Raw genomic sequence first — 25,126 nt, 5'->3', positions numbered from 1 at the left:
CTCTTCTCACCTCTCGCCTCTTAGAATTGTTAACATTCTTCAAGGTTTCTCTGAGCTGCTGCCTCCTACAGGAAGCCTTCCCAGATTGCCCCAAAGAATGGTAGTGAGGCTCAGTGAGAGCAAAGGAATTGTAATGCAGTGGAAAGAGGGCTTCTTTTGGGGTGGGAAGACACTTGGTCACGTAGTGGCTGGGCGGCCGTGGGCAAAGCCCTTCTTCTGTCTTCCTTTTGGTTCCCCATGTAAGGCTCCTGTGTCCTTCCAGTCCTGGATCTCAGCTCCTTCATGAAGTGCTTTGCCAACCTCAAGGCCCAGTGCAAACCTGAGCTACTGCTCGCTCATTTTCTAGTGGTTTGGTTTTGCTAAGCCCTGTTCTTTTAATAGCCGTGAGGAGGCTGTGTTCAAAATCAGGACGTGGAGATGGCTACCGAGTGCTGAACATCTCACCTGGGCCCAACCCTGGCCTCCCATAGCCACAGGGATGTGGCAGGCCCAGACAGCCAATGGCCACACATTTCTCTTTTCTTTTCTTTCTTTCTTTCTTTTTTTTTTAAGGCAATTGGGGTTAAGTGACTTGCCCAGGGTCACACAGCTAGTAAGTGTCAAGTGTTTGGTCTGAGGCTGGATTTGAACTCAGGTACTCCTGACTTCAGGGCTGGTGCTCTATCCACTGTGCCACCTAGCTGCCCCACTTCTCTCTTGTCTAATGGGCACCTTGTAATGTCTTGTCGAGTGTTTTTAAGACACGTGGCTGGGGTACTGAAGAGGAAGCAAGAGAGTGAGAAGACCTGGGTGGGACCCCAGACTTACAGGCTTGAGAGATGGAAGGGACCTCTGTTGAGCCCAACCCTCTCATTTGACAGGAGAACATGAAGCACAGAGAGCATGTAACTTGTTCAAGGTCATGCAGCTAGCAAGGTTGGGATCCAAATCCAGGGCCCTTTTGGAGGGCACCATGATGCTTCCCCCGGCTCCAGCTCAGAAGCTTCTTACCTGGGTGATTATAGGCCAATTACCTCATCTGTGAAATGGAGATAATAGCACTTTACACTCTCCAGCTCATAGGGCTATTGTGCAGAACACACTTTGCAGAATTTAAAGTAGTAAGGAAATGGCAGGTATCTGACAGCAATAACATAATGATAATAATGAATGATTATCATTTTCAAGAGGAAACAAATATTTCTCCTGGGGACACCCAGGACGAGAGTGGGCATTGGTAGGAGGCAAGTGTGGACCTCTGGGGAGGGGCAGGTGGCCGGCTCTGGGGTAGTGCTCGGGGGTGATTACAGCCCTTTGGGAGGAGCCAAGACCTGGCAGTGGGACAACCTCTCGGCTGAGCTGACCTGGGGCCAACAACACCTGTAGCATCCCGGAAAACGCTAAAACTCCTCCATGCTTCTGGGGGTCCTTCATATGCCTTCCTGTGACCATGGCCACCTCTTGGCCATTTCTTTCCCTTCTGTCTTATGGGGGTCAATGGCTTTGGCCACTGGGGATTTCTTCACAAAGAACAGGTTCTTGGTTTCCTAGGTGTCTCACTGGGCTCAGGACCAGTCTTCTGCTGAAGTCAAGAGCCATTTCCATGGTTACAGATGAAGAGAAGATTGAACTTTGGGTTCAATTTCATTTCATTTAACAAACAAATCTACTATGCTCCTACTACGTATTTGGCCGTTGCCAGGCAGTGGCATCAAACCACCCCTGCCTTCAAAGGGCTTCCATGCCTTCGGAGTCGGGGAGACATAACTCTGCTGCAAGAAGATCGATTCAAAGTCTGTGCTGTGGTCGTTCAGTGGTGTCTGACTCTTCATGACCCTATTTGGTGCTTTCTGATCAAAGATACTAGAGGGGTTGGCCATTTCCTTCGGCTCATTTCATAGATGAGGAAACTGAGGCAAACAGGGTGAAGTGACTTGCCCAGGGTCGCACAGCTAGTGTTTGAGGCTGGATTTGAACTCAGGTCTTCCTGACTTTCAGCCCAGTGCTCCTCAGAGTGGCTCTTGTCACAGGAGTAAGGCATGAGGGAACCTTGAGAGCTTATATTCTCTCACGTCCTTTTGAAGTTAGATTGGGGAGGGGAATGCTGAAGCTCCCCCTAGCAAAGGGGGCTTCAACCCCTAAGCCCCAGACACCAACTCCTTGATGGGATGGGGCCACTGGGGGTTGGCAGGGCAGTGGCTTTACCACTCTCCAGTCTTAAGTGCCCCTAAATCTGCAGCCATGGATGGGTGAAAAGCCAGCCTGGGTTCTGTAGACCTTCAAAGGAATCTCTGTGTTGGAGTCACCATTTTTAAAGTAAGGATGTGCTAGTGCTTGGCCCTTTCCCTCCCCTAGTGTGCTCCAGATCAATAAGTCAAGCATCTATTAAGCACCTACTCTATCCCAGGTGCCGGGGCCACAAGGTCAGCTACGGAATGGCCCCAGCACTAAAGGAGACGCCATTGGTTGCTGAGAAGGTGTAAAAGAAGTCAAGACCCTGAATGCAAATCCTGGCTATCCACCTGCTCCTGGGGGACTTTAGGCAGGTCAGCTGACCTCTCTGGGCTTTAGTGTCTTCCTCGGTGAAACTAAGGGACTGGATCAGGATGGCTAAGCTTATGGTTCCCTGTTATCTAAGAGCCAGCGATTATAGATGGGAGAAAGGAAGGAAGGAAAGAAAGAAGGAGGAGGGAGGAAGGGAAGGAAGCATTTGTTAAGCCTGTTACTCTGTGCCAGGCACGAGGCTAAGCACTTCACAAATATTAGCCCATGTGATCCTCAAATTGAGAGGGAGGTGCCATTATTATCCCCATTTTACAGATGGGGAAACTGAGTAAGGGACTTGCCCAAGGTAACACAGCTAATAAGTGTCGGAGGCTGAACTCAGGTCTTCCTGACTCTAGGTCCAGTGCTCTACCCACTGGGCTGTCTAGCTGCCTTTTACGAAGTCATTTATGGTGTGTAAAGTGCCTTACGAACATCATCTAGTTTGATCCTCACAACAACTCTGGGAAGTGCGTGCTATTATTATCCCCATTTTTATGGAAGAGGAAACTGAGGTCGAGGGCAGTCAAGTGACCTGCCTAGGGTCACACAACTAGTGAGTGTCTGATGTAGAATTTGAACTCAGGTCCTCCTAAGCTCATGCTGTGACGCTTTGCATGCTGTGCCATCAACTATCTATTTAGAAACAAGTCTGCCATGTCCTTAGTCTGGGGCATTCAAGCTTGCTACTAAAGCCACCAGCACCTGAGGCAGGGAGACCCAAACAGTAGAACTGTCAGGATATAAGGGGAAGCCTTCCCCCCTCTCTAAATAGCCTTCTTTAAAAACAGTAATTAAAGTGGACCATTCCTGCCTTTATTTCCAAATCTATGCTTTCCCCTCCACCTCCCCAGGGACCAAACCATCAGAAAAAAGAAAAAAAAAAGGCAAATGCAGGCCAGTAAAACTAAGTAATATATCAACTTAGTCTGACAGTATATGTATGCACTGTTCTGCACCCAGGGTCCCCCACCTTTCAAAGAAGGGAAGAAGGTATAGTTTCTCCTTTCTCCTTCAGGGACAAGCTTAGTCATTACAATTTCACAGCACCCGAATTCCCTTTGAGACAAGATTCCTGTTCTCTCCCAGGAATCCCTGCCACTCCAGGTAGAGGCCCCAGTCCACAAATGGACGCACCTCCTCTCTGTTCCTCCCCCGCCCCCATAACTTCAGCATTATGGGGAAACAGTGGAGACCATTTGGAGACGAATAAGAATTTAGCCAAGCTCCCACCCCTCCATGGAGTGATTTGTTTAAGCAGATTCACAGAATCTCAGGGTAGGAAGGGACTCCAGAGGGGCTCTATGACTCAGGACCCCTTCTAGAGGATCCCTGACGGGTGGTTGACTGGCCTTTGCTGGAGGCCCTCTGGGAAGGGGAAGTCTGCAGCCCCTTCCACAATGGGATGGCTTTTATGGAGGAAGTTTTCTTAACATCCAGCCCAGACCTGCCACCTTGTACCTTGGCCTCCGTGGCTCCTGGGTATGCCCCGTCTCCAGGACGGCCCTTCAGACACGTGAAGCCGGAGATCACGCATGTGCTCCCCTCAGGCTGCCCTTCTCTGGGCTGCTTTGACTCCTTCCGTGTCTGCTCTCAGTCCTGGTTGCTGCCCTCCTTGTTCTGACTTACCAAGGGCCTTGCTGAGAGCTGAACGCACGGTCCAGGCAGCCCAGCCAGGGCAGGGGACAGAAGGGCCAGCACCTGCCTGGAAACTCTGCCCTTCTCAGTGCAGCCAAGATGGAGCCAGCTTTTGGGGGTCGTTAGACCATGCTGCCTCCCTTGGGCCCCTGGGCAGCCCTGTGGCCCGCCTGGGCCTTTCCTTCAAAGAAATGCCGTCTACTTCCATCTCACACCTGCTATTTCTTAAGGGGAGGCTTTTTCTTTTTCAGCAAAAGTGTAAGACTTCCCATTCATCATACATGTCCAGTAAACACATACACATATGTAGTATGCCCAGATCCGGCAATATGTGTGGCGATTGTATTAGTGCAGGGAAATCCCAGTATGCAAAGTCCCTCCACATGATGCACAAGAGCACGCCTCTGGAATTTCTAGTCCAGCCTCTTGTCCGGGTCAAACAGTTAGCATGTGTCAGGGGCAGAACTCGGTCTTCATGTCTGGTGAAGATGAAGAGAGACCCGCCTTCCTGTGCCCCCCGCCCGCCCCGTTCCCCCCTCACCACCTCCTCCCACCTGGACCTGGCTGGGCCTGTACATGGGAGCTCCAGGCCAGGTCTCTGTCCACTACACTGAGCTGCCATGTATACATATTACCGATCACTAGGGGGTGCTACAGTGCACGGTGTGCCAAACCTGGAGTCAGGGAGACCTGAACTCAGACCCACTCTCAGGCTGTGTGACCCCTAGGAGGATACTTCACCTCTGCGTGCCTCAGTTTCCTCATCTGTAAAATGGGAATAATAATAGCACCTGCCCCCTAGGGTTGTTGTGATGATCAAGTGAGTTAACATTTGTAAAGCATTCTGCAAACATTTAAATGCTCTATAAATGCTAGCATTATATATTATATAATAAGTATAATTATATAATATTTTGCCATATCATATACATCATATGTATCATATGATATATATCCATCGCAGGCTGTCTCCAAGGTTTCAGGTCACGGCACTATCTTAAGCTATTAAAGCTTATGACGGTACTAACCCCCTTGGGACGTTGTGTAGACACGCAGCGCACGCACACACAGACACACACCAGGGACACGGCAGAAATGCAGAGGTTTCATCTCTGGCCCGGACGTTCCCTGTCTTGTTTACTTCCTCGGGAACCCACAATTAGCCCCTTAGCAGAGCATCAGCTCCTTGAGGCGAGCAACGGTATCAATGCCTGGCAGAGTTCCTGGCACACAGCAGGTGCTTAATAAGTGCTTGCAGGACCCTGATTCTGTCAGCCTGTGGAATGCTGAATGCTTCCAGCTCCACATCATTCACAAGGTAGATGAGCAGGCCCTCTCTGCCTTTATTCCAAGAAAAGAGCCCAGTGTAGAGCCCTGGGGCCCTCCACTGGAGACCGCCCTCCAAGGTGACATGGAACCACGCTCACCTCCTGGGAAGCTGGCCTTCGGGAAGAGGGATTTTTTTCATTTTAAAGGTGAAAAATTTGTTTCCTTCACCAGAAAATGCATCAGCACACAGGTACATGTCCTCTGGCCTCCCAGCATGCAGAGGCCCTCCCTGAGTTGCCGATGGCTTCAGAAGGCCAGCGTGACGCAGCCCGGGGCATGTTTGCCCCAAAGTCTTCCCACTGTATGTCAGCGGGCATTGGACCTGGTCTCAGGTGAGGCAGGCTCCCCACCTGGCAGCTGCGTGGCCTTGTTCTTTTGTTTTTTATTTTTTAATTTTTTTTTGTGACCTTGTTCTTATTACTTAGGATGGAATTCTGAGAAGGAAGGCCTGTGATTTTGAGCCAGATAGGGAGGGAGCTGCTTGGGAAGCTAAGCCTACATGTGGGCCCGGGTTTCTGGCTCGGGGCGAGGAAGCCCAGAGGAGGATTCTCCAGCGTCCCTATGGTCAGAGAACGAGAGACAGAGTCACGCGGCCCAGGGCGTCTGGGCTGCCCCCGCAGGCCCCACTTACGTGTCATCAGCACGACCCCCTTCTGCTTCCAGCGACCACGAGAGCAAATAAAGAAAACGACAAAGTGGAATGGCAACATGAATCAGAAAGAAGACAAAAACACCAGTGGGGCGGAGACAAATGAGGTGTGATGAGCTGAGCTGAGCTGAGCAAGCACCATCCCAGCCCTGCCGTGGATGGAGGACCGTGAGGAGGCAGAGGCCTGCCCACGTGGAGGGCAATCATTTACTCGTGAGATCGAGCGCTGGAAGGTATCTCAAACGCCATCTGGCCAAATCCCTCATTGTACTGAGGAGGAAACTGAGGCTCTGGGATGAGAAAGGACTACCTCAGGTCACATAGGAAGAGCCAGGGGCAGGATCTGAACCCAGGACCTTTGACTCCATAGTGGGCCGAGGGCTGTCATCACTGCCCCACATGACCTCCCCATTGGCCCTAGTTTAGAAAGGGAAAACCCCGGTCACAGAGAGGTTAATAGACCTGCCCAGAGAGCCCAGGCTGGACCGTGAGCCTGGAGCTTCCTGCCTTACTGGAACATGGTAGAAGGCATGTAACTTAAAAAGGAGAAGTGCTTTAGGGATGGGGAGAAAATCGGGGAAGAAGAGGCTAACCCAGAGTCTGATTCTGAAGGTGCCCCCTGCTGGGTAATTCAAATGAAAGAATATTTGTAAAAGTGCTTAGCATAGTACCTGGTATAGGAGGCGCTTAATAAATGCTTATTCCCTTCTTGCCCTTCCTCTGCGAGTGGCTCTAGGGATGGTGAGCCTCCGTAATGAGAGACGCTTCCTCCCCCTCCCTCCCCTCCCCCTTGCTGGCCCCTGGATCTCTGGGGAGGGCTGCCTTGGCCCCTCGGGCACCTCATCCTGATGGCTGAAAAAGCCCTGGCGGAGTCGAACCCAGGCCCGTGCTCCTCCTCCCCCAGAGCTCAGTCGTCACTCGGTGCCAGATCCTCCAGGTTGCACTGATCATTACGTTGCCTAGCAACCCCCTGGATCCCAGGCGGAGCACCCAGGAATCGGTTGGCCTGATAAAAGCCTGGCATTCTTCTCCCTCCCCATCCTCTTTAAGCAAGCCTGAAAGGAGACGTGAAAGCTTTAAAAAAAAAAAGAAAGGAAGAAAGAGAAAAAGCCCACGTGCGACTCTGCTAGTATCTCTGTCTGTCTCTGTCTCTCTTGCAGAGACGCTTTCATTTTGACAGTCCAACGGCACGACAATACGAAGTGAAAAATCCTTGGGAAATGCAGACAAGGTGGCTGTCATGGCGTGGCAAGAACAGGAGATCCGGACTGAGGACCTGGTCTGGATCACGGCTCTGCCACTCGGCACTCGGGGGAGCTGGGCGAGGCCCCCGAAGGTCCTTGTCCTGCCTCAGTGGGAGTTTGCTCTGCAGCAAGGTGGTGCGGGTACCAGGGCAGGCGGTACCCATTGGTGCTGCGGGAGCCTCAGCCTTGGACTGTGACCCTGTCCTGGGCCTGCGGCCTCTGGTGTTCAGTTGGGGCCTGCCTTGGCCCTGGAAAGACCCTGCGCATCTCGTCCACGTTTTCCCACGAATTCCCCACAGCGGCTCTGCCCGCCACGATGGCAGCTTTCTCTAGGCCTTCTATCATTCCCTGGGCACCGGGAAGATGCCAGGGCTCCCCACTTTGAGACACGCCTGGCTCATCTCCTTTACTGATTACACGGAGGTGCTGATGCCCACCACGTGACTTTTCTGTTACAGTCTTATCTCACAGTTTCTACATGGCACGCACATTTCCAAAATGGCTCGGAGGGACGATGTACTAGTCTTGGGACCTGGAGACCTGAGTTAGAATTCCACCTGCCACACTTGGCAGCCATGGGACATTCCTCTGAGCCCCACTTTTAAAACAGGAATGAAAAGCCTTGTTTGTTGTCTTTGCCTCACTGGGTTATTAGGAGGATGAAATGAGAATGTTTGTCCGGTCTTTAAAGCTTGGAGAAAATGCCAGTTTTTGCTCTTATTATTTTCCTTGGCCACCAGGGGATGTTTCCTTGACTGCAGCGAGCTCATGAGACGGGCGGCACAAAGATCACAGACCCACTTTTGGAAATAGAGAAACTGAGTCACCGAGGGGCAGATAGACTTGGCCAGAGTCTTAGGTCTCCTGACCCTAAGGTCCTAGCTCTTCCCAAGGTCCCCAGGCTCTAAGAATGAATTGGACCGTGGTGGGTGAATTCTCACGGCTGCCCCCACAGCTCTGTTGGACAGACTGAGAGCAAGGGTCCTGTGTCTGAGTCCCCTGACTGGTACAAAGCTAGGCCAAAGTCAGGCTTCTCTCTACTGAAAGAGTTCACTAGCCTCTTTGCAATCTTGTTTGCCCACAGGGAACAGGGAATTGCCAGAGCTGGCTGGTATCATCAAAGTGCCCTCCAAATCTGGTTGGGCAGAAAGAATTCTGGGCGGCCAGACTGGACTGGTCTTGAGTCCAAAGGGTCATCGTCACTGTATGGTTAACAGAGTCGGGGCTGAGTTTGGGTTAAATGAGGGGAGCAGTGGAGATGTTGTTGTTCAGAACCACAGACGCTCCAGGCCAGGAGGGGCCTCACAGGTGTTCTGGTCCAGGTCCCTACCCATGTGCCAAGTAGCCACCAGTGATAGGGAGCTCCCCACCCATCTTTCTGAGGATTAGGCACAGAGCTAATTAGGAAGGTTCTCGGGTGATCCGAGCTCTCCCTAGCTCTGAGAAGATCTCATTGACTATGCAATTCCAGAGCAGGCCAGATGTTAGAATCCTAGTATCCCAGAATTGAAAGGTCTATCTATCCCATTGCTTTAGCAGTTGAAGAAAATGAGACCCAGCAAAGAAGAATGACTTACCCAAGGTCATACTGCTAGTAAATGGCTGAGTTAGGACTTACACTCTGGTCCATTCAACAAAGGGTGTCTAGGTGGTGCAATGGATAGAGTGCTGGGCCCGGGTGAAGAACACTAATCTTCTTCAGTTCAAATCTGGCCTCAGAGGCCTCCTAGCTGTGTGACCCCGAGCAAGTCACTTAGCCTTGTTTGCCTCAGTTTCCTTATCTGTAAAATGAGCTGGAGAAGGAAATGGCAAACCACTCCAGTATCTATGCTAAGAAAACTCTAAATAGGGTCACAGAGTCAAACATGACTGCAAAATGATTGAACAATAGACATTCTACAAGAACAAACATCTATCAAAAACCTCCTGGATGTAGGGCACTGTGCTGGTGCTGATGACCCACAACAAGAAGAGAAACCAGTCTCTTCCCTCAAGGCACTAATGGTCTCCTGGGGGGGGGGGGGGAGAATAGCACAGGCCGAGATGGAAAGATGAGTCAAATCATTGGGGGAGGGGGAGAGAGAGAGACAGAGAGACAAGATAGGGAGAGAGAGAGAGGAGAGGGAGAGACAAGAGAGAGAGGAGAGGGAGAGAGAGAGAGGGACAGGGGACAGAGAGAGAGAGAGAGAGAAAGAGAGAGAGAGAGAGAGAGGAGAGGGAGAGAGGAAGGAACAAAAGAGGAGGGAGGAAGAGGAGGGGGAGAGAGAAAAGGGAGAGAGGGAGAGAGAGAATGAACATTAAAAAAACTAGAACAATCAGAGAAGACTTCCTGGAGGAAACAGCACTCATAGGCCAAGGACTGTGAGAAATATGGATGAGAAGGGAGGGTTCCAGGCCTGAGAAAGATGGAAGCCTAAGGTTTGAAATGGCCACTAGCCCACTGTAGCTGGAACCTAGAATGTGTGAAGGGAAGGAATATGAGGTGAGGTTAGAGAGACAGGTTGGAATCCAATGGAGGAGGGCCTTCACTGCTAGGCAGGGGCAGGGGTCTTTGGGTTTTGAGCTGCGGGGGGAGTGTTGGGGTCAGAGCTGAGCTCTCGGAAGCTGCCTTTGGCAGAGGAGTGGAGGCTGGAGGCAGGGAGACCAGTGATGAGGCCACTGCAATCATTCAGGGGAAAGGGGATGAGGTCCTGCACCAGAGTGGGGGGCTGGGGGAGTGGAAAGAAGCGGGCTGATGCAAGAGGAGATGGAGAGGCAGAAATGATAAGACTCTGCCGTTGGTTGGGTATGGGGTCAGAGAAGATGGGAGGGTCAAGGACTATTCAAAGACTTTGAACCAGGGAGACTGGAAGGGCAGCAGTCCCTTCTATAGAAACAGGAAGCTCTGGCAGCATGGCAGATTTAGGAGGGAGGATAATGAGTTCCATTTTGGAAGTGTTTATTTCAAGATACCGAAGGGACGTTTATGAAAAGATATCTTGCAGGCAGCTGGCAATGGAGAAGTGGAATTCAGGGGAGAGATTTTGCCTGGAAATGGAGATCTGGCAAGATGGGTGGGACAGGGCACAGAGCCCTGGGCCTGGAGTCAGAAGTCCTGAGTTCAAATCTGGCCTCAGGTACTAACTAGCTGTGGGACCCTGGGCAAGTCAATCTACCTCTTTCTGCCTCAGTTTCCTCATCTGTATAATGGGGATAATAATGGGACCTCCCTCCCAGGGTTGATGTGAGGATCACCTTAGACAACATTTGCAAAATGCTTCACAAACCTTAAAAGGCTTTTCTAAATGCGCACTAATATTATAACTGAACTCATGGGAACAGACAGGATCTCTTGGCTCTGGGTCTGATGCTTTTTGTTTGCTGCAGTCCCTCTCTCCCCATCCTTATCAACACTCTCTGTGTACAGATGTGCCTCACACACAGCAGGTACTTAAGTCCAATTACAGCACCAAGCCGAGCCTGGACAGCTCCAATATGAGGTTTCTGTAAGCCCTGAGTTCTGGCTCTGTGAAGGGTTAGGTTATCTTGGACAAGTCATTTCATACCTCAACTTCCTCCTTTGTAAAATGAGGATTGGACATTGGCCCTGCCTACCTCCTAGTGAGGATGTGAGGTTCAAATGAGGGACCAGACTTTGGTGACGTGCCATTATCCAAAGGGCTGTTCTTTACAGACCCAGCATTTGGGTAGCTAAGGTTTCCAGTCCTCTTCATGGGCCAAAAGGGCTTTGGACAGTCATGGTTCCCTGGAGAAGGGGGCTGGTTCAGTGTCTGCTCAGCCAGTAATTAGTAGACCCCATGATGATGGAGTTCTGAATGAAGGGAGGGCAAGTTGAAGCAGCAAGTTATTGGTGACTTCAGGTCTCCAGAAAAGTGCCCTAGGGATCTGTGCTTGGTCCTGTGCTACTCAATATTGTTTCAGTGACTTACATAAATGCATGGATGGCGTGGTATCCATTTAGTTTGCAGCTGGCCCAAAGCTGAGCTACCAGCCTGGAGCAGAATCAGGGTTCAGAAGGATCAGATAGGCTGAGCTGAATCTAATAAGATGAAATCCAACAGGGATGAACTCAACTTACACTTGAGTTAAAAAAAGTCAGCTTTGCAAGGACAAGATGGGACAGGCACGGGAGACACTAGGCAGACAGCAATTTGTCTGAAAAAGATCTGGTGGTTTTAGTGGACCCCAAGGTCAACATGGGCCAGGTCTTTCAACCAGCACAGTTTCATGACCTTCTGGGTGTGGGTGTGCGGGAGGCACAGTCAGAAGCCAATCTGTCTCTGCCCTCCTGCTGTCTGGGGCTGCATTAAGGGAAGGCAAGGAGTCTAACACTTATTAGGCCCTTCCTCTGTGCCAGGCACTGGGCTAAGTGCTGGGGATACAGATACGAGCAAAGAGATAATTCCTGCCCTCAGGGAGTTCATAGTCTATTGAGAGAGCCTGTGAAGGTCCCACTGTCTTCTGCTCTGCTCAGGAGCATGCTACTGTGCTCTGTTGGTCACAGGTTAGGGAAGGCATTGATAATAAGCTGGAGAGTGCCCAAAGGAGGCAGCGAGGAAGGTGGAAGCCAAACGAGGACTGGTTGGAAGGAACCAGAGAAGAGAAGACGTAGGGGAGACTTGAGCACGGACGGCACTCAGGGGCTGGCCTTTGGGAGAGCGACTAGCCTGGGCAGCTTGGCTCCAGAAAGCAGAACCAGGTGCGCCAGGGAAGCTGCCAAGAGGCAGGCTTGGGGCGGGGGGTCAGGAAACATTCTCTAAAATACAAGCTGTCTCCACAGGGAATGAGAACTGTCTGGGAGATGGTGGGGTCTCTAAGCAGTGGCCGCAAGACCACCTGTCAAAACCTTCTGAGGCTTGGGATGGACAAGCGGCTTCTGAAGCTGCTTGCCCTCTCTGGGATTCCATGGGTCAGGAACGGCAGAGAAATGCAAACAGCAACAGAAAGACTTCCCTGTGACTTCCACTTCCAAAGCAGGCTCCACTACCCAGAGCTGCCAGACCCTTCCCTCTCGGAAAGTCCACCAGGAGCTCCGGGGTGCCAGCATCCCTAGAGGAGGCAACCTCAGTGGACCGGATACAGCCTCTGAGACAGGGCTGACTGAGCAGCATCTCCGGGCTGGTCTGCAGCAGGAATGCCATTCCCAGAATGCCGGGAGGTACCACAAGGCTGTGGCTTTCTTCTCATTACCTGAAGGGGGCGGCAGGGCTTATGTCTTCACTAGCCCCACTCCGCGGCTTTTCCTTCCATCAACACAGCTTTGATCATGACTTCCGTCTCCTAAAGTCCCTGCTCTCACCTCGTTAGTTTGGGTGGGGGGGCACGGACATCAACAATTCATTCCTACCTGTAATTACATCCAAGGACTGGGGGAACACAAAAACCCTGCAGCCTGAATGGCCCCAGCATCTTGACCTTCACTCTTTGTGTGATTCAGCAAGGTGATCCTTCCCTGATCTGATCTCAGCCTGAAGCCAAGCTACTCTCTCAGAAGCAAGAATCTAGCGCAGAAAGAGACCCCGAAGGCCACCGAGTCAACCCTCCCCCTTTTACAGACAAGGAAATTGAGGCTAAGGGAGATTAGATGGTTTGCCCAAAGTCACATGGAGAGAAATAGAGCTAGAAAGGACAGACCCCAGAAGTGAATCCTCTCATCTGACAGATTTGGAAACTGAGGCTCATGGTGGTTAAATGACTTGTTCAAAGTAACATAAATCCAGACCTGGAAGGGACCTCTGAGTCCCCCAGCATCTTACAGTGATGAGCCTGAAGCTCCCTGTAGGACATACATGGGATGAGGGTCAGAAGGTGGATTCGAACCCAAGTCTTTTGAAAACCGAACCAGGACCTTTCCCCTGAACGAGGCTGCTAGGATTCTATCATTCTATAAGGAAAAAGGCATGAGTGAGACAACCAGAGAAGGCTTCTTTGGCTAGGACATATCTGTGTATATGCGTGTACATGTGAGATGTGCCCACATAGACACATACATGCAATCCTAGAATGAGAACTTGGGCCCTAGGAGAGACCTTGGGATCAGCCAGTTGCCCCAGAAAAGAATGAAACAGGCAGACCTAGGGAGGAGGTCAGACTGCTGTCCATCACAAACCAGAGAGACAAAGGATTAGGCCTCATTAGGATCATTGTTTTGAGGATCTGATGGGACAATACCATTTGTGAAGCGCTTTGTAAGCCACACAGAGCTGTCTACTGTGGTGAGAGTGGCCGGCTGTTTAAAAAGACCCACGAGATTTGGGGCTTTGGAACGCTGATCCAGGTTCTTTAGTGGGGAATGGGGGGGGGCAGGGATTGCTGCTGAATCACAAGTGTTAACCATCCTGCCATGTGCTTTTGGGGAAAGGGATCGGAGGTGTGGAAGTTTCCTGACATCAAGCTTTAATCTCTCTATCTCTCCTCCTTTCTCTCTCTGTCTCTGCCTCTCACTCTGTCTCTCTCCCTCCTTCTTCCCTCTCCCATTACGGGTCACTTCAGCCAGTCTTGTATTTTACAGACAAAGGAACCATGGCTCAGAGAGGGAAGGAGACCCGTCCAAAGCCATGCAGGAAGGGGGCTCTGGGCCATCTCATTCTACTCCCTCATCTTCCTGCCTGGGGAGGCTTTGTGGGTCAGCTGGTGCTTGGGCTGCTAAGCCCAAAGAGGAAAACATGGATTTTTCCTTCCCTGTCACTGCTTTTCCTTCCATTTGCTCACGCGGACTGGCCCGCTCTGGAGACGAGGCCTTGGGGTCCTTTTTTCCTGAATACTGGGGGATCAGAAGAACACTTTCCATTGTGACTCCTCATCTAGGTCTCATGATGTTGCATAAGATCGAGAGCTAGAGGGGAACTTAGAAGCTCCTCCCTGCTGCCATTTTACAGGCGAGGGAACTGAGATGGGGACAGATACAGTGATCTGCCCAGGGTCACACCAAGCCAGGTCCTCCCACTCCATACCCAGAGTTCCTTTCAAGGACCAAACATTTGTTTAAGTATTAAGCTACAGTCGAGGCTCTCCTTGGGATGTGTATCCAGGTAAGAAGCCTCTACCACCACTGCAGAATACTTCCAAAATCAGAGCATCACGATTCCCTTCAGGAAACAGGGCACCTGCGCTTAGGAGTGCATGTACACACGTGCATGTGTGTGTATGCCTGCATGCGTGATCTCCCAAAGCCATGTGTGCAGGCACAAACATCTCCAGCTATTCTGGAGACAATAGAGACTTAGCCTCATTCTGCCAGCCTGACTTGAAGCCAAGTCTCTGTTCCCTGATGGCTGGTTAGTCCCCAGGTTTGGGTCTACAGGGCAGGAAGGAATCAGACCATGATGGGACGGGTCGAAGGAGCACTGGGCTGGCCATGAAAAGACCCGCTACTGCATCCCAGTCCTACTGTGGGACCCCCCTGGACTCTGCCATCCTCTGTCAAATGGGAGAGTTGGGCAAGATGCTGCTGCCAGCCAGACTCAGCTTCTAGGTAGCTATGTGCTCTCATGGACCATGGGCTGCTCTCTTCTACAGTGGTGGCTGATTGGAGTAGTGGTGGGTGTTTGTCACTGAGGCCACAGAAGTCCCTGCCTCTCCAGAATCCCAGCATGCTGGTGACCATTCCCCATGGCTGGAATGCATTCTCTCCTCGCCGGCACTTCGGAGTACCCCCAGCTTCCCTCAAAGCTCAGCTCTTGTTACCTCCTCCAGGAAGCCTACCTTGATGACTGTCCTCCTCCCCTCCTCCCTCCCCTGGAAAATGACTTCTTAGCAATTACATCCTAAGTCTCTAGGCATGCTGTCTGGTGTATTGGGACGAGCGTTTTCCGCCAGTAGAATGTGAGCTTCCTGACAGGAAGGACGGTTTGATTTTTTCTCTTTATGCCCATCACCCAGCACGGTGACTGGGAGGCAGCAGGCCCTCAATAAACTGATTAATTGAATTGAGTTAGAAAGGACCTAGTCATTTCTGGAACAGGACACTTGCCTACTACATCCCTTCTCAGAGGTCCCCTGTCCTTTGAAGGCTGTCACAGAAGGATGAGGCCACGTCTTTCCCATGAGTCGCTTCCACTTTGGGCAGCCCTGATCACCAGCCTTTCCTGACTCAACCCCACACAAATCTGCCTGACTGCTCTCTCCCTCATGCTGCCTATTTCTGTCCTTTTCCTCTTCCAGGTGGGGACCCTTCCTGTAGTGACGTGAGAACTGACCCTAGCTCCTGACAGACAAGAGGCCATAAACCAGACTGGGGAACAGTAAGGATCCCCTCTCCCCCGACGCTCCAGACCTGAGCGGCCGCTCCTTTTCACTTCTTACCAGTTTCTGGGAAGAGCAGGCTGTGGCCAGACACGGGGCTTGGGAAGACTCCTTGCGGCACCTAGTGGAGGCCCCTGATCCAGGGCAGCCCGTCTTTGGGAAGAGGTGTGCCTGGACTTCAGGGACCATGGAGACCAGGTGGACATGAAAAGACTGACTGAAGCCTTTGGGCCTTTCTCACAGGAGGAGCCTGATTGGGCAGCTCGTGCTTTCAGAGGCTGGCTTTGGGCTGTTTTCTCAGTGGATCGCTCTGGGATGCTTGGGCCACCCCAGTGAGGCGTCCCCCCACCCCATTCGGCCTGCACTCACCTTGTACTGAGGCTAGCCGTTTTGGTTCCAGTCGGCGAATCCAATCCTTCCCCGGGTTTCGTCGTCGATTTCTCTCGGTTCATTTGCTGCAGGATCGAATTCAATTCGCTAATGACGTTCGCCTTAGGGCCTGAGAGAATCGGGCTTTTGACCTCGGGGACGTCCCCCCACAGCTTGGAGGTCCTTTGCTGGAGAACCTTTGCGGTCCCCCCTGGCTGGGCGCCAGCGGGCGGCGGGGGCGGCGCCGGCGCCTGTGCGGGCAGGGGGATCACAAAGCCGTCCGAGTTCTCCTCCACCAGGGTGTCTCTGTGAGGCGCATTGCTTTTGGTGATCACGGGCTTCATTTTTGGCTTCGGAGGTACGGGGGGCTTGTCAACCATAAATGCCTGCCCATCTGCATAGACCGTGCACGTGTCCAGGGTCTCGCCCCCTTCCGAGGACAAGGTGGAGATGCTGGACACGGTGGAGATAGTGCTGGTTGTCTCAAGATGGTGGTCACTGCTACTCCGGCTGTCTACCTCCTCGATCCCGGAGTCAGTGACGTTATCAAAACTTTCTGGGGGCGGCAGGAACGAGGCTGGCAAACAGTTTGAAAGACCCGCCGGTTTCTTACTGTCCACGGAGTTGGCTGATTGGCTGGGGGCGAAGGAAGGGGACTGGGGGGGGTCTTTCCTCGGCTTCCCCAGGTCTGTGGGAGGGGGAGTTGGAGCGGCCCGGTCGTCAGGGATATCAAAACTGTTTGCAAACTCTAGGGGCGGAGGCAACGGTTCTGTAAAAATAAAATCTTCGTCCAGATCCACGGACGCCAGAGGAGGGGGCGGGATACGGAAGGGCAAGACGACCGGCTCGTCCACCGAGCCCGCCGTCGCCATCACCTTGCCCGGGCCGGCGGCCGAGACCTGTAAAGCACCTTCGGTTTCGGGAATGCTTTCGGGCACCTCGGTTGGAGAGCGTTCTGGCTCTGTGTTCACGTCCGCTTTCTCCTCCTCCTCTTCCAGGGAGTCCTCCGTCTTGGCGGCATCCACGGTGTGGACCATCAGCAGGCCAGCCGTCTTCTGCTGGGAGGTGTCCACGATGCTGATGAGCATGTTCTTCTTCTCGTCTCCCTTCTTGTCCTTGTCCAGCTCATACTTGTTCTCCGTCTCCTGCCTCCGCAGCGGGCCGCGGGCACTCTGCCTGGTCACAGAGGGGAAGGCGGGCTCCATGTTGGGCCGCATTTTGGTATCGATGTACAGGGGCTTGTTCAGATCTGCCTTGGCTGCTTCCCCCGTGCCGGGACCCTGCTGAGTTTCTTTCAAGGCTCTATCCCTGGCCGAGAGGGCCAGAGCCAGTGGTGAGTTGGGGTCCAACAGCCTTCCAGTGAGCGGATGGACATAGTTATCAGAGCTCACTGTGCTCCCCCCTTTGGCTGCCGGCCCGGCGTTGTTCTCAGGGCCTGCTGCTTTGGGGACAGAATTCAATGTCCTCACGCCACCAGGGTCACTCTGGCCGCTAGGCTCGCTGCTGCCGAAATGGTTCTCGGGCTCCCTCGGTGCCGCCACCGGAGTGGGTGATGGCAGCTGGCCCAGGCTGTCCTCGTCGCCAAACAGCTCTTCCTCTGGCAACGTGGAAGGCCTCGTCCTGGGCGCGGGAGGCCCCGGGCCCAGCCCCACATCCTCATCTCCCAAGTCCGTGGAGAGGAAGGCAGGAGAGTTCCTCCTGGCCTCCAGCCTCTTCTCCCTGTCCCGCACGGCTCCGGCGATGGCTGCCGCGAAGGGGCTGCTGACGCCCAGGCTGTCGTCGGGCCGCAGCTGCCCCGGCGGCTCACAGGCCTGCGCGTCGATCTCCATGCTGCTTCCCTGGCTGCTTTTCCCGCTGCTGCTTGTGGAGGGCTCCTTCACGATGATTGTCGGGATGGGGATGGAGCAGGTTTTCTCAGGACTGTCCTCCACATTGGACTGCTTCACCAGCATGCCCTTCCTCCTGGCTGGCTTGGCGGGGACATAAACAGCCTTGCTCGCGATCTTCCCCACTTCGGAATAGGGGTTTTCTGGCATCTGACCCCGCTTGTTTCTGAAGTTTGCCTGGGCGGCAGCGTTCCGGCTGTACAGGTCTTCTGAGTCGAGCGAATAGCGGTCCAGCTCTCTCCGATAATACAGGCCCTTCTCCCTCATCGCCGCGCCGATGTTCTCAGGCCGAGGGGAAGGGGAGGCCTTGGGAACTGAATTCTGATTGAAGGGGGGCTTGATTGTCCCGTAGGGTCTGGACGTGGGTGACTTGGGTGAATTGTAAGCCGTTGGGGAGGGTGGTGGTGGTGAAGGAGGTAAGGATTGGGGAGGAGGAGGGATATCTTCGGAGGTGTCGGGCATGGACAGGCTTCTCGTGAACTTTAGCATCGGGGGAGCCAGAAACTGGCGCTCTTCCTCGGTTATTCCTGGAAACAGAGAATGAGTGAGACCCGCTGTTAGTCATCCAAAGGGATGGCTATCTGGTCACTTAAATGCTGCATAATCTGCTTTTGGGTCACTTCTCAACAGCAACAGATTAAGACATGCATAAGATGCATACTTGAGCTCGCGCACACGCACCTACACACACACACACACACACACACACACACACAGAGCACAGCACTGTCCAAGTCATTAACTGGTCCAAAAGAAGAAAAGAAATCTCTCCTGTGTGGGATGTAGGGAGAGATAAGGATGTGCTGATGTCTATGTGGAGACGCTTTTACAGGCAGCCCGGTCAGACCTGAGCCAGGGAGCTACAGGCCTTGGTGGCCATGGGACCCGTCCTGCAACTTGGCCCTCTGTGGCCACTCTCAGGGCTGAGCCTAATAAAGACCAGGAAGGGCTTTTGACCTGGACATTTGCGGGATGAGTTAGGCTTGGCTGGAGGCTCTGCTTTCTGCCTGGGCAGAACCTGTGTCTTTGGCCTCATGAACACTCATCTCTTGCCCACTGAACTGACTAATCACAGATGGAGTTTTGGATGATTCCTCCCTTTCCCACTCCATAATGGGGTTTGGGTAAGGAGCCACGTGGTCCGCAGCTTACTACCTTCTACACTCTTACCATTATCTGTGGCATCCCAGGGCCCATTTGAGCTTCCTTGGAGCCAATAAAGTGGTACTGGTTGGGGGAGGGGTGGGGGTTGGGCCATTAACATTCTACAGCCTATGCAGGAATGCTACTAATTTGCCACAAAGCAGTCTTTCCTAATCAACCCATCACTGAATAAGTGGAGTTCCTGTTGTTTGGGGGCTGGGAGATTTCCTTCGCAATCATCCAAAAACCATAAAAACACAATGAAAACACAGAACACTGGTGAAAGGCAAGCAGTGATACAGAACATGGACTGATGGACGCAGACAACCATTTTGTAATGGCAGGGGGGCATGCAAGATTTCAGAGAGGGAGCCAAATGAGAGCTTTTTAGTAAAATAAATTCCTATGATGAACTAATTGTTGATTGAGATTAAAAGAAAAAACAGCAACTTTCATTCGATAAGGGTATTCTCAATGGGACATACTCCTTGGGGAAAGCATCCGTGGCATCACCAATGCTTTTGGGACGGCCGAGGGCTCGGAGTCACCACTGGCTCCAGGTGCGTTGGCCAACGGTTGAGTTTCCAAGGAGCCACCATTGATGAATACACCTTATGGAGCAAAGGGTGTTACATTGAAATTACGGATTTCAGACTATATAGATTCACTAACCTGATAGAAAGATTCTGCTGTCTGACAAGAGGAAATCAGTGGTTATTAACTGGGTTATTTACCAGAGCCAATCATCCACCATGGCTTTAGTGCTGCTCCTGACTTAGCTGGTCACACTACACTATGAGCATAAGGCACTCCCACGACAGGCGGGTCAGTGGGGGTATGCCTCCTCAGCAGCATGACCTGCCCGCACCCCAGCCCACTAACAAAAAGCCACACGCTAACAGGAGGAATGCAGAAAACACTTCTTGATGATTAGGCCTGAAAACGACAGAGCGAAGCGCCCCCCCCCCCCCCAGCCAAAATACAGAGAAGTGTCCCTGGAAGCCCCAAGTTAGAGCTCCTCACACACTGTCGTTGGGCACACGTGCTGTGTGGGCACTTCCGGTCACACAGAACACATCACCTAAAGTCACCTGGACAGGCTCCTGCTGTCCACTGGCCAAGGGGACTTTTCTGCATTAAACAAATTCTGGATCATCTAGGAAAAGGTCTGGGTTCAGGTGAGAATGTTTATCTTTTCCTATAAATTCATAGGGATCCAGATGATGTTTGTCACTGAGAAAAGGCATTCTATGGGCATAGTTTTAGCTAAAGTCTCTTCCTTGAGTTTATTCTGAGCCCAGCTCGAACACCCAGAGTAGAGAAGGCTCTCACATTCATTTTACCCAAGATGGACTGTGACAGGCTTCAGCAAATTCATTCTAGTACAGGGCAAAGGCTGGGACCTTGGAAGATGAAGTCTCATGAAGAGAGAGGTCCTGACAGCAAGACAAGGGATACTGAGCTTACATCACATTAAGGAAACTCTTGCCCAAGACATCTTTTGTTTATGGGATTGGTTTAGACAGAAAAGTTGTAACACAACTTGGAATACTTGAAACTGGGTTAGATGAGCCTGGAGGGCAGGCAGGACTAGAGGCCTGGGTTCTGGGGGGCTGGGCAGCAGGCAGTTGCTGGGGAAGATGGACGAAGGCAGCCACGGGGTCAGGGTACCCTGGCGTTTGCCTGTTGGCTGTCTGTCTCCTCCCACCCTGACTCGTAGGGAGGTCTCCCCAACTCCCACTCAGGTAGGGATGGGGGCTGCTTCTTAAGAGAATGACCACACGCCTTACCTATTGATTTCTGCCTTCTCATCGTACCTCGAGGGATGCCCAGGAATGGGCCCTTTGGACTCCCTGGGACCGTGGGGGTCATCACTGCAATTCCCTGCCGCTCGTAAATGGACTGTAAAGTAAAGAGTACATGGGTCAGGCTCAGAGGGCTCTTGGACTAGGCACCCCATTCAAGAGAGCAGGAGAGAAACAAACCAAAGGAAAGAGAAGTGTGGTCAAGGGCTGGGGGTCCCCAGGGCTGTGTCCTGGGGGGCTCCCAGCTAGAAGGACCCAGAGATTAGGTACAGAATCCTAGCCTCTCTGAGTTAGAAGGTGAAGATTTCTCCTTTTCAAAAAAAGCTTCAAATGAGTGTAGGAAATCTCAGTGTAGGGGGCTTTTCTTGAACCTCGATCTTAACACATCCTTATCTATGCACTCACTAGATATTTCCTGAGCAACATCTATCAGTAGGAACCTGGGCTAGGATTTCTTCTCTTCACTACTCAGTTTCCCCTGTAATGTCAAAACTGTGGACAAAGTGTTTATAAAGGTGTCAGACAGGATAAGACCTTGGCAAGATAGTGTCCCTCTCTAAGCCTCAGTCTCCCCATCTGGAAGAAAAAAAGAATGTTTTAGACAGAGTGACCTCTAAGGTCCCTTCCAGCTCCAAATCTAGGATCTGAAAACCCATGTGGAGGGAAACCTCATAACCAAGCCCCAATCTGCCAGATCTTCCCTGCTGGCTCGGCTTTGGGTCAAGGCCATGAAGGTCTTTGTTTTAATGCTGCCTTGGAGGGGAACCATGTGAGACCATTTTCTGCCATTTACAATCTCTCACATATCAGTCTGCCAGATGAACTAACAAAGTATAGGTCCCAGGGGGAGTGGGGTACAGGACAGATACATTTGAACTGTCGCAAGGTCGGGATAGCATAGTCTGGTACGGGGAGGCATTGTTGTGGGGAAGGGGGAGGCTGGGTGGAACTGAAGAGCAGAGGGGGTGGGGAGACCTGGAGATTCCCCCTCCCCTCCAGCCAAAGGGGTTTTAGGGAAGAGGAGAGGAGAGAGCACCTAGAGACAGGATGGGGAAGCTGGTGGGGAGAGAAGTGAACTCCACCCACTCATCAATTCCATTATCAATTTCATCTGGCATTGCCCCCATGGTCAGTCCTAGACCAAAGGATAATCCTGCCTGACTTATTTCAGCTCAACATTTCCACGGGCTGTTGACCACATGCACACGGGTGCATGTACATGTGCACGTGCAGGAGCACACACACACACACACACACACACATGCGCACATGCACACGCACACATGCACGTGCTCACATACACACATGCACATACACATGCACACACACTTGCACACATACACACGTGCACACACGCACACACACGCGTGTGCGCACACACACACCCACGTGCCGGAAGTGCGGAGGGGGACAAAGCGCTGAACTTCTCATTGCATTAAAAACCCCTCAGATGCCACATGATAGAATTGAGTGCAGTGGGCACTCACGGGTTTGGAGTCAGGAGACCTGGGCTTGGGGAGAGCTGGCTCTGCCACCCACTAGCTCACCGTCAGTGCTCTGCCCACGTGGGTGGGGAAGGAGGTCATTTAACTTCTGAGCCTCAGTTTGCCCCTCTTTATATGGGGACAGCAATGCTATCGAACTTACAAGGACATCATGAAGAAAGTGCCTTGCAAGCTTTATGGAAAATGTTATAATAATGATGCTTGGTAGGGGTGTGCGCTGCTACGGCCTCACTAAGGTTTGCTGCTAGATTCCAGGCCCGTCGGCACAGGCATGCATCATCCGCCTTCCTTCAGCCCAGGTTCTTATCTCATCCACCTCAGGACAGAAGGAATAGAGCGCTCATTACACTGTCATAGTCAAGTTTATTGGCGATTTTCCTCATCATAATACTCTGAAGCAAGAAAAGCAGAAAAAAATCATAGCCAATAAATCCGGCCCCTGGCGTAGGTGGAAGGAAACATGCCCTTATCACATCTGATAGGAAGAGGTGGGGGAGAAGGGGAGCATGCCATCTGGCAGCATCCCATTATAACTTATTTTTGACAGGTAGGTACTGAGCTCAATTGCCTTTATGCTACTGAAAGACAGATGAATTGCCAGTGACCTGTAAATTTCAGCAGCTGGGCGCATATCCCTGACTGCCCTGCCCTAGTTATAGCTCTGCCTGCAAGTGTTATTATTCTCTTTTTCCAGATAAAAATGCTCAGAGGAGGCTTTAAGAGATGAGATTATGTGTCTGCAATGGGATTTGAACTTAGGTCTCTTGATTTCACATCTGGCCCTTTTTTTCTCACATTACTACATTAGTTCTCAAGATGACAGTCAATCTCTGTCTCCTGACGAAACCAGGTTTAAAAAACTCGGTCTTTGGGAAGACATGCTTGGTTTCAATTTTGGTTTCAATTTCATTTTGATCTGGTTTATGACAGAATATAGAAACGAATTCTAACACCCCCACCTCTCTGCTCCAGCCCAGTCCTGACCCTTGTGCTTGAGAAGGGCTCTCAAGCTTTGTTCTCCTGGGTCACCATTCCACTAACGGTGGAAAGAGCTGGCTCTGGGAGCCAAAGACTTGGGTTCTAACCCAGGATTTCTAATTGGTAAGTTGTATGACCATGGCTAAGTCAATACAGCTCTCTGGGCCTCAGTTTATTAATTTGTAAAGTGTGGGAGTCCTAAGATTCAGTAGTGGTAGGGCCTTCAGAGCTCACTTAGCCCCCTCATTCTGTACGTGAGGAAACTGAAGGCCAGAGAAGGGAACTCAGCCAAGGTTACACAGCCAGGAAGGTAGACTTCCAATATGATAATAACCAGAAGAGATGACATTTACATTGAGCTTTAAGGTTTGTGAAGCTTGGTCTGACTCCTGAATTTAGCTAGTTTAGCCATACTGTGTCCTCCACCCCGGACTCCCTTCATCTATGTCATCAGTAATCATGAACCCCATGGCACCCTCAGCACCTGCATCTTCTGCTCCCCCTCTCATGCTGCTCAGTGCCCCTGAAGGAAGCCACATCACTGCGGTGAATGGGTCACTGCACATCCTTTCCAGCTGGGCCTTCCTTGCTGCCGGGCAAGCCTTTCTTTCCTTCATGGTCCCTATCCCAGTTCCCTCAGCTTCCAATTCCTCTTCCTTGAAAGTCTCCCAGCATCTCTATTCCCTTGCCATTGTCCTTGTTTCCTATGGTGCTGGGAAAACTGAGGCCTTCTGCTAGGAGGTCTCTGTATCCCTTATTTTATATCCCTTTCCATCAGGAGTTTTTGAACTGGGGTCCATGGACTTGGTTTTCTTTTATTTCATCATTGCATTTCAATATAACTGATTCTCTTTATAATCCTATGTATTTTATGTGTTTGGAAACATGATTCTGACAAGGGCCCCTATTATCTTTACTGGACTGCCTGGCAAAGGATTCTTAAGACAAAGCACTGAAGCCAGGCTCTCCACCATCTCCCCTCTTTCCTCTCTTGCTCCCATGTTTGAGGAAAGTGGCCTTTCTCCCAGGATATCTTCCCATTCGCTACCTCCCTCATCCCTCTGTGATCCACACGGCAGTGCAAAGAGGGCTGGATTTAAAGTCAGAGGGTATGGATTTGAATCCAAGCTTGATACTCATTGCGTGGGCAACTTTGGGCCAATCACTGTATCTCCCATAGCCTCAGTTTCCTCAACTGCAAAATGAGACTGTTGGGCTAGATCATGTCTTCCGTTTCTAAGTCTCCAATTTCTCCTCACCTGTTGGTTCTTTCTCTCCTACTTACAATAGATTTATGTCCCCCCCACCCCCCAGAAAATATGACCCTCTCATCCCTCAAGCTACTGGACTTTATCTCTTCTCCCTTTAACTCTCAGGATCATAGAAAGAATCATTTACAAGGTTTTCTCCACTTGCTCACGTCCCACTCTCTTCTCAGTCCCCTGAAGTCTGGCTTTCAGTCTTATCACTCAAATGAAAAGTTACCAATGGGCTCCTAGTGGCTAATCCCAGGAGTCATTTCTTAGTTCTCAGCCTGCTTCACTTCTCTGCAGCTTTGGGCTCTGTTCCTCACCCTCTCTGGGACACTTCTCTTTCTTTCTTTCTTTCTTTCTTTCTTTCTTTCTTTCTTTCTTTCTTTCTTTCTTTCTTTCTTTCTTTCTTTCAATAATTTATTTTTAGTTTTCAACATTCACTTCCATAAGGGGTTTGAGTTTGAAATTTTCTCTCCTTCCCCTTCCTTCCCCCAAGACAGCATGCAATCTGATATAGGCTCTACTTACACATTCATATTAAGCATATTTTCCCATTAGTC

The 25,126-nt window shown here is 51.4% G+C and overlaps 1 protein-coding gene across 4 annotated transcripts in view; it reads right to left on the bottom strand.

Moving 5' to 3' along the window:
• SHANK2 (SH3 and multiple ankyrin repeat domains 2) overlaps positions 1 to 25,126 on the bottom strand; it is a 712,956-nt gene that overhangs the window by 5,351 nt on the left and 682,479 nt on the right. For 3 of the 4 annotated variants that reach the window (XM_027856171.1, XM_027856170.1, XM_027856173.1), the window contains 2 exons: positions 20,816 to 20,927; positions 15,997 to 18,409 (listed from right to left, as the gene is read on the bottom strand). In XM_027856171.1, the coding sequence (XP_027711972.1) occupies positions 15,997 to 18,409; positions 20,816 to 20,927 (2,525 nt within the window). The remainder of the gene's footprint in view (positions 1 to 15,996; positions 18,410 to 20,815; positions 20,928 to 25,126) is intronic. The other variant, XM_027856172.1, reaches the window with a different exon arrangement.

The sequence above is a fragment of the Vombatus ursinus genome, unplaced genomic scaffold (assembly GCF_900497805.2).
Source record: "Vombatus ursinus unplaced genomic scaffold, bare-nosed wombat genome assembly UNPS02011369.1, whole genome shotgun sequence".
NCBI lineage: Eukaryota > Metazoa > Chordata > Mammalia > Diprotodontia > Vombatidae > Vombatus > Vombatus ursinus.
This window is presented reverse-complemented; position numbering and strand designations above follow the sequence as displayed.